This window comes from Heteronotia binoei, chromosome 14 (assembly GCF_032191835.1).
Source record: "Heteronotia binoei isolate CCM8104 ecotype False Entrance Well chromosome 14, APGP_CSIRO_Hbin_v1, whole genome shotgun sequence".
NCBI classification, from domain to species: domain Eukaryota; kingdom Metazoa; phylum Chordata; class Lepidosauria; order Squamata; family Gekkonidae; genus Heteronotia; species Heteronotia binoei.
This window is the reverse complement of record NC_083236.1, coordinates 44,808,510-44,821,533: the sequence shown is the minus strand read 5'-3', so window position 1 is coordinate 44,821,533 and position 13,024 is coordinate 44,808,510. Positions and strand designations below refer to the sequence as shown.

Here is a 13,024-nt window from a genome sequence, read left to right as displayed (position 1 = left end):
AGCCAGTTTTGCATCTGCAAATCTGGGGATGGTTAGAACGAAGTCCCGAGTGGGCAACTGGGGCGGGTTGTTTGTTTGTTTGCTCCTCCCCAAGCGCTCCGGCGCAGGACTGCTTGGCCACGTTGTGCGCGCTGCCAAAAGGGAGCAAAGTTTTAAGACCCGCCGCCACCTTCTCCTCCTTCCCCAACACAACCATCCACGTAGCGCAGGTGCAGCCGCGACTTGCATTTTGTTAGATTACGAAGCAGATTTTTGCTCCCCTTAATGAGAGCCCTATCGTGGCCGATCAATTTAGCATCCCCTTTAAACCAGCGTCACTCCAAAGAGATACTTTTACCAAGCTGGGCATGAAACTGGTGCCCACTCTGTAACCAAAAGGTATACTGCTTCAGTACATGGAAGTGCCATATGGCTGTGATGGATAAACTGCTGCTCCTTCCTTGTCCGCATTCAAACATTCACCTTTTAAGAGACTGCACACAGAAGCAAGCTGCATATAGCCTTAAATTGCAGAGGTGATTCACAAGGCAATCCTAAACAGTTAGAGATAGTCCTCCTTAATCACAGGGAAAATAGCAGTATTTTCTGTTTCCATGGCTGAGTCAACCTCGAGCTGGCTACCTGAACCAGCTTCCGCTGGAATTGAACTCAGGTTATGAGGAGAGGGCTCCGACTGCAGTACTGCAGCTTTACCACTCTGCACCACGGGGCTCTTTTCCCGTCTAGAATTAGTCTACAAAATAGGCTGAGATTAGTAATCTGCAGTTTGCAAGTTTGTATGAAGAAAAAGCAAAGCAGTTGGAGGTTCCGGGTTTGACCTGGCCAGTTTTTCCGCTTGGAAAAAGACAAGGGGTGCCTTTTTTATGTCACTGGTTCCCCAGCCTTTATGCTATGGTAAACCATATGTCCAAATTTACTTGGTATGGTGACCCATCCAGAACTGGCTCAAGGGTTGTTGATTTTGGGGTTTTTTTGAACACCCTAGACAAACTATGACCTTAGAACCCATCTAGTTCAGGATTGCATTTTCTACAGCAGCTGCCCAGATGTTTTGGAGAAACCAACAACTATCATGCAACAAGCACAGCTGCCTCACTGTGAACATAAGAACATAAGAGAAGCCATGTTAGATCAGGCCAATGGCCCATCCAGTCCAACACTGTGTGTCATACAGTGGCAAAAAATTTATATATATATACATATATATATACACACACACACACTGTGGCTAATAGCCACTGATGGACCTCTGCTCCATATTTTTATCTAAACCTCTCTTGAAGGTGGCTGTGAACCCCAAGGCAAGTGGCATTCCAACATACACAGTCTTTATGTTTAATTCAATTTATACCCCACCCTCCCCGCCAAGGCGGGCTCAGGCGGGTCTTTGCATATGGAAGTTACATTCCAGTCTTTGACCACCCTCTCCTTTTCTATTACTCTCTCTAATCTACCCTATGACTCTTAAAATACTCACTCTAGTAATCATCATGACATATTTCACTTGACCAACTTGTATATGCAGTGAAGGGGAAAAAATCAGCTATTGGATTCCAAAACAAAAGAGAGCAATGGAAAAGGCAGAGATGGCTATTAGGAGGAGGAAGAGACTGGATTTATACCCGGTCCGTCTACTCAAGAGTGGCTTACAATGTCCTTCCCTTTCTCTCCCCACAGCAGACACTCTGTGAGGTAGGTGGGGCTGAGAGAGCCCTAAGAGAGCTGTTCTTGAGAGAATAGCTCTGAGAGAACTGTGGCTGGCCCAAGGCCATTCCAGCAGCTGCAAGTGGAGGAGTGAGGAACCAAACCCAGTTCTCCCAGATTAGAGTCCATGCACTTAACCACTACACCAAACTGGCTCTCAGGAGGGCTTGCCCACAATCACTTTCAGAAGTTTTGAAACCCACTTTTGGGTCCAGACACACCGGTTAGGAAACATAGCTTTAAGATCATTGGGAAGGCTGTGCCAGGGCTCAGAGCACACTGGCTTGCATTAAAGCTATGCAGGATGCAGTAAAGAGAAGAACAGGGCAAGGTTGAGTGCAAAAGCTACTAGGATCTAATCCACTCAGAAGCAGCAATATGTGTGTGTCTATTGCATAGGCTCCCACTATTTCTGGGAATCTGATGCTAGATGATAAATATGGCTACCTGTCTGAAAAGTCAGCTTGCTTGTACACAGCTGTTTAAAACAAGTGTCATAAAAGCATCAGTCTGCAGAGGAAATGAACAGTATGCAACTGAAATCAGTGGACACAGAAGGGTGGTCAAGATGGTTTCTTATAGGGTGGTGCTGGAAACTCTTTGGGGATCCCTTTGCAGTTCTCCAGATTTAGGAAAGTAGGCTGCGTATGCGCACACACACATATATAACTCGGTGTTTTTTTCTAGGTGAAGGCTTTTTAATGAAAACCTTTAACATAAACCAGCACAGAAACTTACAATCATTTGAAATTTAACATTGGCTAAATTGCTATTTTGCGGCTGACAAACATTTACAGGTATTATATGATAACTGTACAGATATCCGTACATAACAAGTATTTTATAAAATACAGGACCATTTTTAAAAAAATTTAAAGACTGACCATACTGGTCAATAAAGTGAACTAATCCAAAAAAGTGCACAAGAAAAAATCCTAGAAAAATTAAAATGTGTGGGCATGTTCCAGCCAAACCAAAGGGTCTTTAGCACTCATTGGTTTTAGTGGAAGCACATACTTAGATTCCTCCTGTTGAAAATAGTGGGACATGAAAGTATCTGACAGGCTAGATCTTGCCCTGATGTTTAATTTTTTTAAAAAAGAAAAATACATAGAAAATTGCAGCACAGAAAGAATATTGCTCAATAGACTTTCCAAGTTGTTAGCTGGACATTCTACTTCTGAGGAGCATTCCTTCTTGTCTCCTTGTTAAAGGTAATCATTTTGAAGAGGATTACAGCATCTGCTATACAAAGCACAAAGGACAGCAGACAAAACACCTGCAAATGAAAAGAAAGTGTTTCAGAGTCCACCTTACCCTGAAATTCTGGCTGGGTTGTTTTTTTTAAGCAACTCCCATAGCTCTGTGAATTGGTTCTAGTTTGTAAATCTTCTGCTTAAATATTTTATTTGTGATAAATGAGAAAATAAATTGTTTCCGTATCACCTTCTAGAAGTCATTTTCCATTGTTTCTCCTAGTGTTCATTTAAACTCGGGCCTTGTCTCAGTCACAGACTATCTGCAGTCTCCAAAGGCAAGCGTGATGTAGTGGCTGAAGTGTTCAGCTAGGATCTGGAGATCCTGGGTTCAAATCTCTACTCTACAATGAAACTTACTGGGTGACCTTGGATTAGGCACTCTCTCTCAACCTAATCATGGGGTTGGGTTTCCAAGCTTGTTGGAAGGATGGAGTAAGAATATGATAGACAGAAAGACATCTCGATGGTCTTCACAGTGACTTTCTTTGCTTCTTAGACACAACCCAAGAGCACTTTCAGGTTTACTGCCCTGGAAGTACATGCATGTATTTTTATCACAGTTGGGACTCAATGCAAGTTAGAACATTATTCTCCCCTGCTCCATTTTCTCACAACAACCCTGTAAGGTAGGCCGCAATGCAAGTTTGTGACAGGCTCAGGGTCACCCAGCAAGCTTCCATTCGAACCCAGCTCCCCCAGGATCCTACTCCCCCACTCTGTTCACTAGCCATACTGGGGCCTTCATGCTGGAAATAAATAACATTTTTTCTCTTTCCAAAGAGCTCATGGCCTGGAGCTTTCAGACTGGGACCTGTGAATATCAGCCGTCTAGACCAATACCACCTAGATTTATGTATTTTAGTTTTTGTTGTTTTGGAACTGTTCTCTTTTTGTAAACCTCTTGGGGTCCCTCTAGAGAGAACAGTGGCCTAAAGATGCTCAAATATATAAACAAATTAAAAACATACTTTGAACTAGTAAATCATGACCCTGACTACTAGCTGCAATAACTCAGAATTAATTACACATAGGATAGAGTTTACTTTTGCAATATTCCATGGGTTTCTCTGTTACTTATGTCCACCTAATAGCTGGGGTCCAATCCACCATGTGCAACATAATGCTTATGCACACTTCCCCCTTCTAGCACCCCCTCCCATTGTGCTGCCTACAAGGCTAGGTGGACTTCCAACCCATGAATGTGCAACCAGAAGAAAGCATCACCCTCCTCCAATTAATCTGTGGAAGTGCTTAACATTTGTGGAAGGAGGGGTTTGGATCCCAGGCAATGTGCTTTATAAGTGTGAGGTGTTAGAGGGCGATTCTCAGATTCCTTTGAAGCTGTATGTCATCCTTGCTTGGAAGTAACGATGATACAAAAACTAACTCTGCTAGTCTGAGGTGCCAGCCAGAATGTTGGGATTAGAATCTGGGAGATCCAGGTTCAAATCCCCGCTATATCATGGAAGCTCAGAGTGACCTTGGGACAGTCACATACTCTTAGCCTAACCTACCTCACAAGTTGTGAGAATAACATCGAGATGAGAACGCTGTGAGCTGCTTTGGATCCTCACTAGGTAGCAAGGTGGGAATAAATGATGTAAATAAAGTAATAATAATAATCGTAAATTGGGAACGAAATCCAGCCTCTTTATGAGATGATGGATGATGTGGGTCACAGTTTAAAGGGGTCTTCACATATGCTTTGTCCTGGACGCTGATATCAACAGGGACAAGAAACAGGCTTATCTTTCAGTTCCTAACACTGCAATCCTAAATTGTCACTTCCTTTTAAATCCATTGCCTTCAATGGATATAGGAGGGTGTAATTCATTTTAGGTTTGCATTATAAATGTGTATGGTTCCCCTTCACATTGGGGAAGAACTAAGCAGAGCAGTTGGAACCAAGCTGCAGGTAGGGTGAAATCCCACTCTGCATGGTCTGTCCCCACCCTCCAGAGACACCCCCCTCCCCACCAAAGGATTCATTTATATGTGTTACTTCCACTGAAGACTTGTACTTACTCCTCCAACTAAAGTTCCAGTGTTGGTCTTGATTAATGTGGCACACAGACCCACAATGATGAGGAACAATGCTGCCACAAGACTGTTGAAAACATCCTGGAAAATGCAGCAAATAGTGCACTTTAGTATCACACTCCACAACTGCCAAGGTACTAAAGATATCTATACTTGGATCCAGGCCTCATTTTGGGCAGGCACTCACAAACAGAGCTGCAGAGCCTCTAAATTTTATGCTGCTTTCTTATCCCCCACCCCCCAAAAAACCTTGCTTGTTCAAACCCCTTGTGAGAATTTTGCTGAACTCAAAGATTTGACAAACATTCTACTATTTTCCCCACAAAAATGGGAAAATAACCAAAACATAAAACAGACAGATGAAAATCTTCATCATGCCCACTGTGGCCACATAGGAGAAAGTAATTTAAAAAGTACGATGGGAGGAAGGTTTTATTATGACAATTATAATTCAAGAAGCATTTCAAGGTAGATGCTGGGCTGATATAATGTAGTACACCTTCTGGTGATGTCAGGGGTGTGTGGTATATACAAATGAGTTATGCAAATGAGTTGTGCTAATGAGTTCTGGCACCGCTTTTTCTACAAAACCACCCCTGCTTGGATCCAAATTCAGTACGCCTTATAAAGATGCATACACCATGTAGTTTAATCTGACCAATACATGTATTTATTAGAATCAATCCTGTAACATTTGCAAATGTATTGTATCATCAGTCAGGAACAGACAGCAAATGATTACTCTTGAGTGTCACAAGAGTTGTGCACTTCGCATATAGTTCAAGCTTAGATTGTGATCTTACATGTGCTCAGTCAGTCTACAATACTAAGTAGTTGGTTGTATTTTTAAAATAGAAATCAGTTTAAACTGATATTCTCTGAAATACTTTGAGTTGGCAAACGCCCACTCGAACCATTCCCTTTTTACATTTTTAGATGCATCCTTAAACTATTTTAATCATGATGCACAAAACAACTTTATATCTATTTTCATCTGCCCTGGTGACAAAATGTGTATAAAGATTAGCAACTGGTGCTAAATTAACACTTACAGCTAATGGCCAAAAGAAACAATGCATTTTCTTTTGCAGTCCCAGCAGGTACAGCAAAAAGAATAACGTAGTAATGACAAATTCCATGATTCCAAGCGTTACGAATGCTTCATGACCTCTTACGGCTGCAAAGCTGACAAATGCCATGAAAGCCAAAACCTGTCGGAATGAAAATGAAACACACATTTGCTATCAAACTGGTACCATCACAGACATGGGAAAATTTAGTACTGCCATACATCACCACCATAGTGTAACCATTAGGGTTTTGGACTAGGTGTGGGGAGACCTGGGTTCAGATTTGCAGTTGCCCTGCAGATTCCTGGGTGATGTTGTGTTACTCATTCTCCTTAGCCTACTTCACTGAGTAGTTGCTGTTCAAATCAAGAGGTAGCCAGCTTTAAAGAAAACATGCGCAAATTTGTGAAACCAGCCATAAACGCCTTATGTTGCACTCAGGAAGGAAGCGCATATTTTAATTGTGACAAATATCAGTGAGGACAGGAATATGTGGGCTGCACTGTCAGAAGGGGAAGATAGAAAGGTTTTAAATAAACCCAGCTGCAAGATCATTGTTGTAGGACTGGGCAACAACACATTGGTGGACTTTTGAGAGGCAAGATAGCCCATAAAGCTACAATGGGCCTTGCAGAGATCCATGCAATTGGGAAGAGCTGAAACAGCCTGTTTGGAAAAGGTGCACAGAGACACAGAATGGCACAGCGTGAGTGGGGGTGGCAGATTAGCAAGTTATTCTCTTTCGGTTTTGTTTCTTAGAAACAGCACCTTTTATACACTGGTGTACCCTAGCTAGTCTGTGTTAGCATTTTGGTAGAACATGTGCTAGTTAAAGAAGCTGCGTACATGGCAGACAGGCCATTTATTTTCCAAGGAACTTTCCTGGTGGGGCACTGCCCTAGAGGGCTGCTGTTGGCCCGGAGCTAGTAGAACTCAGCCCCAGCAACTCTGCTCGTGTCGCAGGGCCCACCTGGCTTAGATCCTTCATTGGCAAGCTGCTCATCTTATCCCAGGATTATTTACACTTCCCAATCCACTCCTGGATGTGTGAGACTGCACTGGAATTCTTATCCACTGGCCAAAGGCTGCTGATAAACTATGAATATTCCCCTTCTAGGTCACCCAAGGCAGCTGGAGGGGCTTGGGGAAACAAAGTCTTTAGCTGGTACCAGAATCGAACCCCACAAGAGAGGTTGAAAAGCCTCACAAACATAACATCCCTGGGGCGACTCAGCTCTATTTACTACTTTCAAAGATCCAATGGGGAGAATTGAGGAAGGAACCCTGTATGTTAGTGATAGTTGTGATGATAAAATGGGGAGAACAACACTTGGATCCCTTGACACCTCCCCCCACCCCACCCCCATATACTGCAGATCATGAGTCCTGTATGGAAAAAACTCGTGTGCGATGAAGACCATAGTAAGGAGGAAATTAGGTGACTGTATCAAAAAGCTGGCAGGATCTAATCCAGTGTATGCTACTCTGGACTCCTTGGAGGTATGGTGGGATAAAAATTAAACAAAGCTCCCAAATATAAAACAAACAGAATATCCCTATCAAAAAAATGCACACATTCAGAATTTACTGTTTATTTGGTCTCTTATTCTGAACTAAGTGGACCAGGACTTATTCTAATCAATGGACTTGAACCGACAAGGCCTCTCCACTAGTGTTTGTACTTTACTGCCCCGATGCAAAGATCTGGGATTGGAACTTGGGGAGCCCCTCGGTGCTCCCTCCCCTATGAGCAAGTGGAGAGCAAAGGAGGGTTTCCAATGAGGAGAACTAAGTGACAACAGCAGTCACAAAATATTGAGAGCCCCTTCATTGCCAATACTTAAATAAGCATGTCCTCCTTTTTTCTGTCTGACAGAGTTGGGTAATTTCCCTTTGGCGATGGCGGAAGGGGGCATTACAACACTAGGGAGAGCTAATGCAGAATGTAATGAACTACAGAAGAGAAAAGGGGTCATAAAATAATTGGGATTTAGGGCAGCTAGAAAAGTAGCCTTTCTGGCATGGACTATGTCAGTTCATGAAAAAGTTACCCCCTCATCCTCATTTTTCCCTAATACTTTAATGGTGTGTTTCAGGCCCTATTAATTGCTACCGTTAGCTGAGGCTCTCAGGGAAAACCAGAGATCTAGTTGTTTCCTCCCCAAGGGGGATGCTCAAACTTTTCAGCAAAGTGCGTGATGGTATCTATAATCCTTGCTCAATAGAGAGCCCTCCCCAAGTGTAACTGGGAATGTGCTCAACTGAGAGCTGATTTAAAACATGTTGCTGCTGCAGGCCCAAACAACTCACCTGTGGGATTTTGCATTTGCACAGCTTCCCCTTTAAACTGCGTAAAGTAAAAAGATAAAGGTAGTCCCCTGTGCAAGCATGGAGTCTGACCCATGGGGCGATGTCACATCAGGACATCCTTTTGGCAGACTTTTACAAGGTGGTTTGCCATTGCCTTCCTCAGTCATCCACACTCCCCCCCCCCCGCCCCCCAGCAAGCTGGGTACTCATTTTTCGACTTCAGAAGGATGGAAGGCTGACAGCTGGCTACCTAAACCCAGCTTCCCACAGCATCAAACTCAGGTCATGAGCAGAGCTTGGACTGCAGTACTGCAGCTTACCACTCTGCAGCACAGGGCTCGTTAAACTGGGTACCAGCAGCATATTTTAAATCAGGCCTAAAGGCTAGAGTTGCCACCTGTTCCTTATTCCTTTCAGAAGCAGAAAGCATCTTTATGATAAAATCCAACTTTAAAGGCATTCGAAGGATGGCTCATTCTAATCAAGGGTCAATGGAGTCTGTGAGCACATGCAGAGCACCGTTTCTCCACACCTCTGACAACTGTGAGTAGCAGAGGGGAAGTTTTCTTGAACAAGAACAGTTCTCTGAAGAAGCAGCATATATTTTTCTAAGTAAGTCGAAGGAAGCGCCAGTATGGTGTAATGGTTAGTGTTGGACCAGCATCTGGGAGTTACAGGTTCAAATTCATCACTCTTCCATGAAAGCTTGCTTTAGGCCAGTCATGCTCACTCTGTCTTACCTCGCAGGGTTGTTGTCTGAATAAAATATGGAGGGGGAAAGCAACATATGCCCCTCTCAGCTCCTCAGGAGTGGGGCAGGATGAAAATAAGACAGTTAAGAGCAGCACTTGAAAAACATGCAAATCCCCCCCCCCCCATTAACCAGTATTTATTCTGGTTTACACTTTCATGGACTTATTCACAGCAAGAAGATCTGAGGGCCCAGGGGTTTGAGCCCTGAAACTTTTCTGATTAATTTAAAATACCTATATCTCATATTTTTTCTTTAAAAAAAGTTTCTAGAAATAAAGAGATGCTAGCCTGTCTGGAAACACCAGCATCTCGTCTGCACATCTTTACATCCTGGAAGGGTAAATGCTGTCTGCATCAGTTCAAAGGGTTCGATCCCCAGCATCTTTAAGGATTTATTTAAAGCATTTATGTATCTGCTCCCTTTGGCAGCACCTATGCTAAAACTGGAACGATAGAGAATTTAGCGTTGTGCCTGGAGAAGGACAGAGTGCCCCTTCACGAAGCTGGCCACTGGAAACACCCCCCCCCCCCTCATTTCCATTATTTATATATTTTATTAAAACACAATACTAAAACTAATTTCTAGAAAAGTGATGCCCGTCCAGAAACACCACCCTCTGCCCCAGCCGCCCTGAGAGGCAATGCACTCTGCACCAGCTCAGAGGCACTCTGAGACATGGTACGTTCGGGGGATTAGTTAGGGAAGGTAGGACACGGGCAGGATGAGGCCACCCTGGACTTGCATCTCCCGCCTTCCCTCCAGCTCCAGCCCTCCCCCGTCTCTTACTATGCGGCCGAGCTTGAGGCCTCCCCTGACGGAGCGCACGAAATCCACGTTCACATCCAGCTGCACCATGGTGGGCTCTGAGGCGGAGGAAGAAGAAGCCGGCGGCGGCCCAGACTCAGGCCAAGCGGGCGCGGCCGGAAGGGGCGCCCGTTAGTCGCCTCACCAGCCGCCCTCCCCGCCTCACGCACCCACCGTAAGCCCGCGGGGGGCCGCGGAAGCCAAGGCGGGGCTACTGCCCTCCTCGGCGTCGTGAGAAGGGGAGTTTGTCTTCGCTCCAGCTCCCCTCTTCGGAGGGTGGAATGGAAGAGACTCTCAGGGATGACAGCCGCGGGACAGGAGGCGTTGGCGCCTCTCGCCGAGCTGACCGTGGAGGATGTTCGGTTATTCATTTGGTTGGGTTTTCATTCACCTCAGCCCTCCTCCGCTCCGCCTCGCTGCTGGCTGAGCTCCTCGGGCCATTGAGGGGGTAGCCATGTTAGTCTGTGGCAGGGGTGGCCAAACTTGCTTAATGTTAGAGCAGCATAGAACAGGGTTTCCCAAACTCCCCCCCCCCCCCCCATGGCCCGGTTATTTTTACACTTCTTCTTCCTGGCCCACTAAACTTTGAGGGTGGAGCCAGGAGACTGGGGTGGAGCCCGGGGACAGGAATTATGTCACAGAGATGGGGGAAGGAAGGAAAGAAAACGGAGCTCAGATTTTGCAGCCTGTCTCAGTCTTTAAGGCTAGCTTTTCTTTGCAGGACAGAGAGATGGGGGAAGGAAGGATGCAGAGCAGAGCTCATGCTTTGCTGCGGGTGGGGCTAGATTTGGCTTTTCTTGTGACGCGGTATTGAGGCTTCCATGGCCCGGTGCTGGGTCGTGACCCTGCAAATGTGAAACACTGACATAGAATAAATGCCAGATGTTTGAGAGCCACAAGATATGGATTTGAGATGTTTGAGAGTCTCAAGATATGAACATCAGTTGTTTGAGAGCCGCAAGACAGGAAGGCAGGCAGGCAAATAAATGGGGGACGGAGAGGTGGAATGAAAGCAACTTTAAATGCATTCTCCAAGCCACCAACTGGCTTAGCCTGGAGAAGTGATTTGAAGAGAGAAATAGCTTCTCCAAGCAGGCCAATAGGGCAATGGAGACTTCAAGAGCCACACAATATATGTCAAAGAGCCACATGTGGGTCCCGAGCCACAGTTTGGCCTCCTCTGGTCTGTGGTAACAAAAAAAAAGGAAAGGAAAAAAAGGGGGGAGGAGTCCAGCAGCGCCTTAAAGACTAACAACGTTTATTTCGTGGAATTTATTTATTTCTGTAAATTTATAGTTTGCCCTTTTCCATAATGGGCTCAGGGCGGATTCCAACATGGTGAAACAATTAACACCAGCAATAAAGCAATTAAACAGTTAAGCTATTAGATCAGAATTAATTTAAGGCAGTATGGATGGTGTGAACACATAAATTAAGACATAAGTGTCACAGGCAACTTAGATGTCCAGAAGATGTCAACTGTATTGGCCCTCTCGGATGAGGCATGAGGCTGATGGAGTTCCATTCCATGTGATTTAATGTGACTTCAGGTGGTAGCCATGCTGGTCTGAAGCAATAGAACCAAGTTTGAGTCCAGTGGCACCTTTAATACCAACAAAGTTTTATTCTGGATATTCTGTGGTCCAAAACCAGGGACCATCAGGAGGTCCAGCGGGGCCAGGACACTACTGAGGCTCTACCACTGTTGGCCCCCCTCCAAGTACCAAGAACACAGAGCATCATACAAATAGTTCCATCTATACCAGTGGTGGCCAAACTTGCTTAATGTAAGAGTCACATAGAATACACATCAGATGTTTGAGAGCCACAAGACAGCCAAACGGAAGGAAGGAAGGAAAATAGATGGGGGAGGGAAGGAGAGATGGAAAGAAAGCAGCTTTAAATGCATTCATTGTCCAAGCCACCGAGCCACAGTTTGGCCACCCCTGCTATAGACTAATACATTGTCTACAGTATAATGGTGGTTTTATTTCATTGAAGAGCAAAAATCATATGAATTCACATGGATCCGTGCTTTGGAACAATGTTTTTGCACAATTTGTGATGCCACAAATCTGTGGAGGCATGTTTTTTTGTTGTGCTGCCTATAGACTAAGATATTTTCTACAGTACAATGGTGATTTTATTTCGTTTCAAAAATTATATGAATTCATGAGGATCTGTGTAGATCTGACTTTTACTTTTTTGCCTTTGTGCAGTATGTCTGCGCTTATGAACATTCAGGCAGGTAGTCAGAAGAAGAGGTCCCCATTGAAAACACCAGCATTGATTTGTATACAGGAAAATCTGACCTCCGACTAAAATACATATTTACATTTGCAACTAAGTCTGTTCTTGCTTTCCACATGCAGCCACAAGTAGCAGGGAAGAGTTTGAGAGGTCCGATCCCCTGCATGTTTACTTGGAAGCAAGTGCCAGGATAATCCATTGGCTTTTGCTCACAGGGAAAAGCAGCTGGGCTTGCAAAAACGCCAGTTGATGCGCGTTGCACGTTTGTGCCATTTTCACAATTCAAGGAATCCAGTTTCATGTAGGGTTGCAAAGTCCAATTCAAAAAAATATCTGGGGACTTCAGGGGCGGAGCCAGGAGACATTGGGGGTGGAACCAGGAGCAAGGTTGTGACTAGTGCACAACTGAACTTCAAAGGGAGTTCTGGCCATCACATTTAAAGGGACCCCTCACCTTTTAAATGCCTTCCTCCATTGGAAATAATGAAGGATAGGGGCACCTTTTTTGTGGGCTCATAGAATTGGACCCCCTGGTCCAATCCTTCTGAAACTTGGAGGGTGTTTTGAGGAGAAACATTGGATACTATGCTGCAAATTTGGTGCCTCTACCTCAAAACACAGCCCCCTCCCAGAGCCCCAGATACATGGGGATCAATTCTCCATTATTCTCAATGGGCATCGGTCTTCATAGGGAATAATGGAGTGCCCAGCAGACATTTTCCCCCTGTGCTTTCTGACGACCTTGAAGCAAGGGTAGGGCCTCTAAACGGGGGATCCCCTGCCCCCACCTGAGGATTGACTACACACATTGACATTGACATACACACATAATG

At 44.8% G+C, this 13,024-nt stretch overlaps 1 protein-coding gene across 1 annotated transcript; it reads right to left on the bottom strand.

The window, feature by feature from the left end:
- Positions 1-2,380: 2,380 nt before the first annotated feature.
- Positions 2,381-10,281, bottom strand: CKLF (chemokine like factor). The gene is made up of 4 exons (XM_060254516.1): positions 9,924-10,281; positions 6,056-6,214; positions 4,989-5,084; positions 2,381-2,983 (listed from the first exon to the last, which is right to left on the bottom strand). Exons 1-4 carry the CDS (start codon positions 9,990-9,992, stop codon positions 2,879-2,881), a joined length of 429 nt encoding a protein of 142 aa, XP_060110499.1. The 5' UTR covers positions 9,993-10,281; the 3' UTR covers positions 2,381-2,878.
- Positions 10,282-13,024: the final 2,743 nt, after the last annotated feature.

Bases quoted from the DNA above. Each gene is read 5' to 3' on its own strand.
- CKLF (XM_060254516.1), bottom strand. From the start codon at position 9,992: ATGGTGCAGCTGGATGTGAACGTGGATTTCGTGCGCTCCGTCAGGGGA. The intron at 5,085-6,055 runs GTAAGTGTTAAT...TGCATTTTCCAG, and splicing joins GTTTCTTTTGGCCATTAGCT to GATGTTTTCAACAGTCTTGT. The intron at 2,984-4,988 runs GTAAGTACAAGT...TTTCATTTGCAG, and splicing joins CTGGAACTTTAGTTGGAGGA to GTGTTTTGTCTGCTGTCCTT.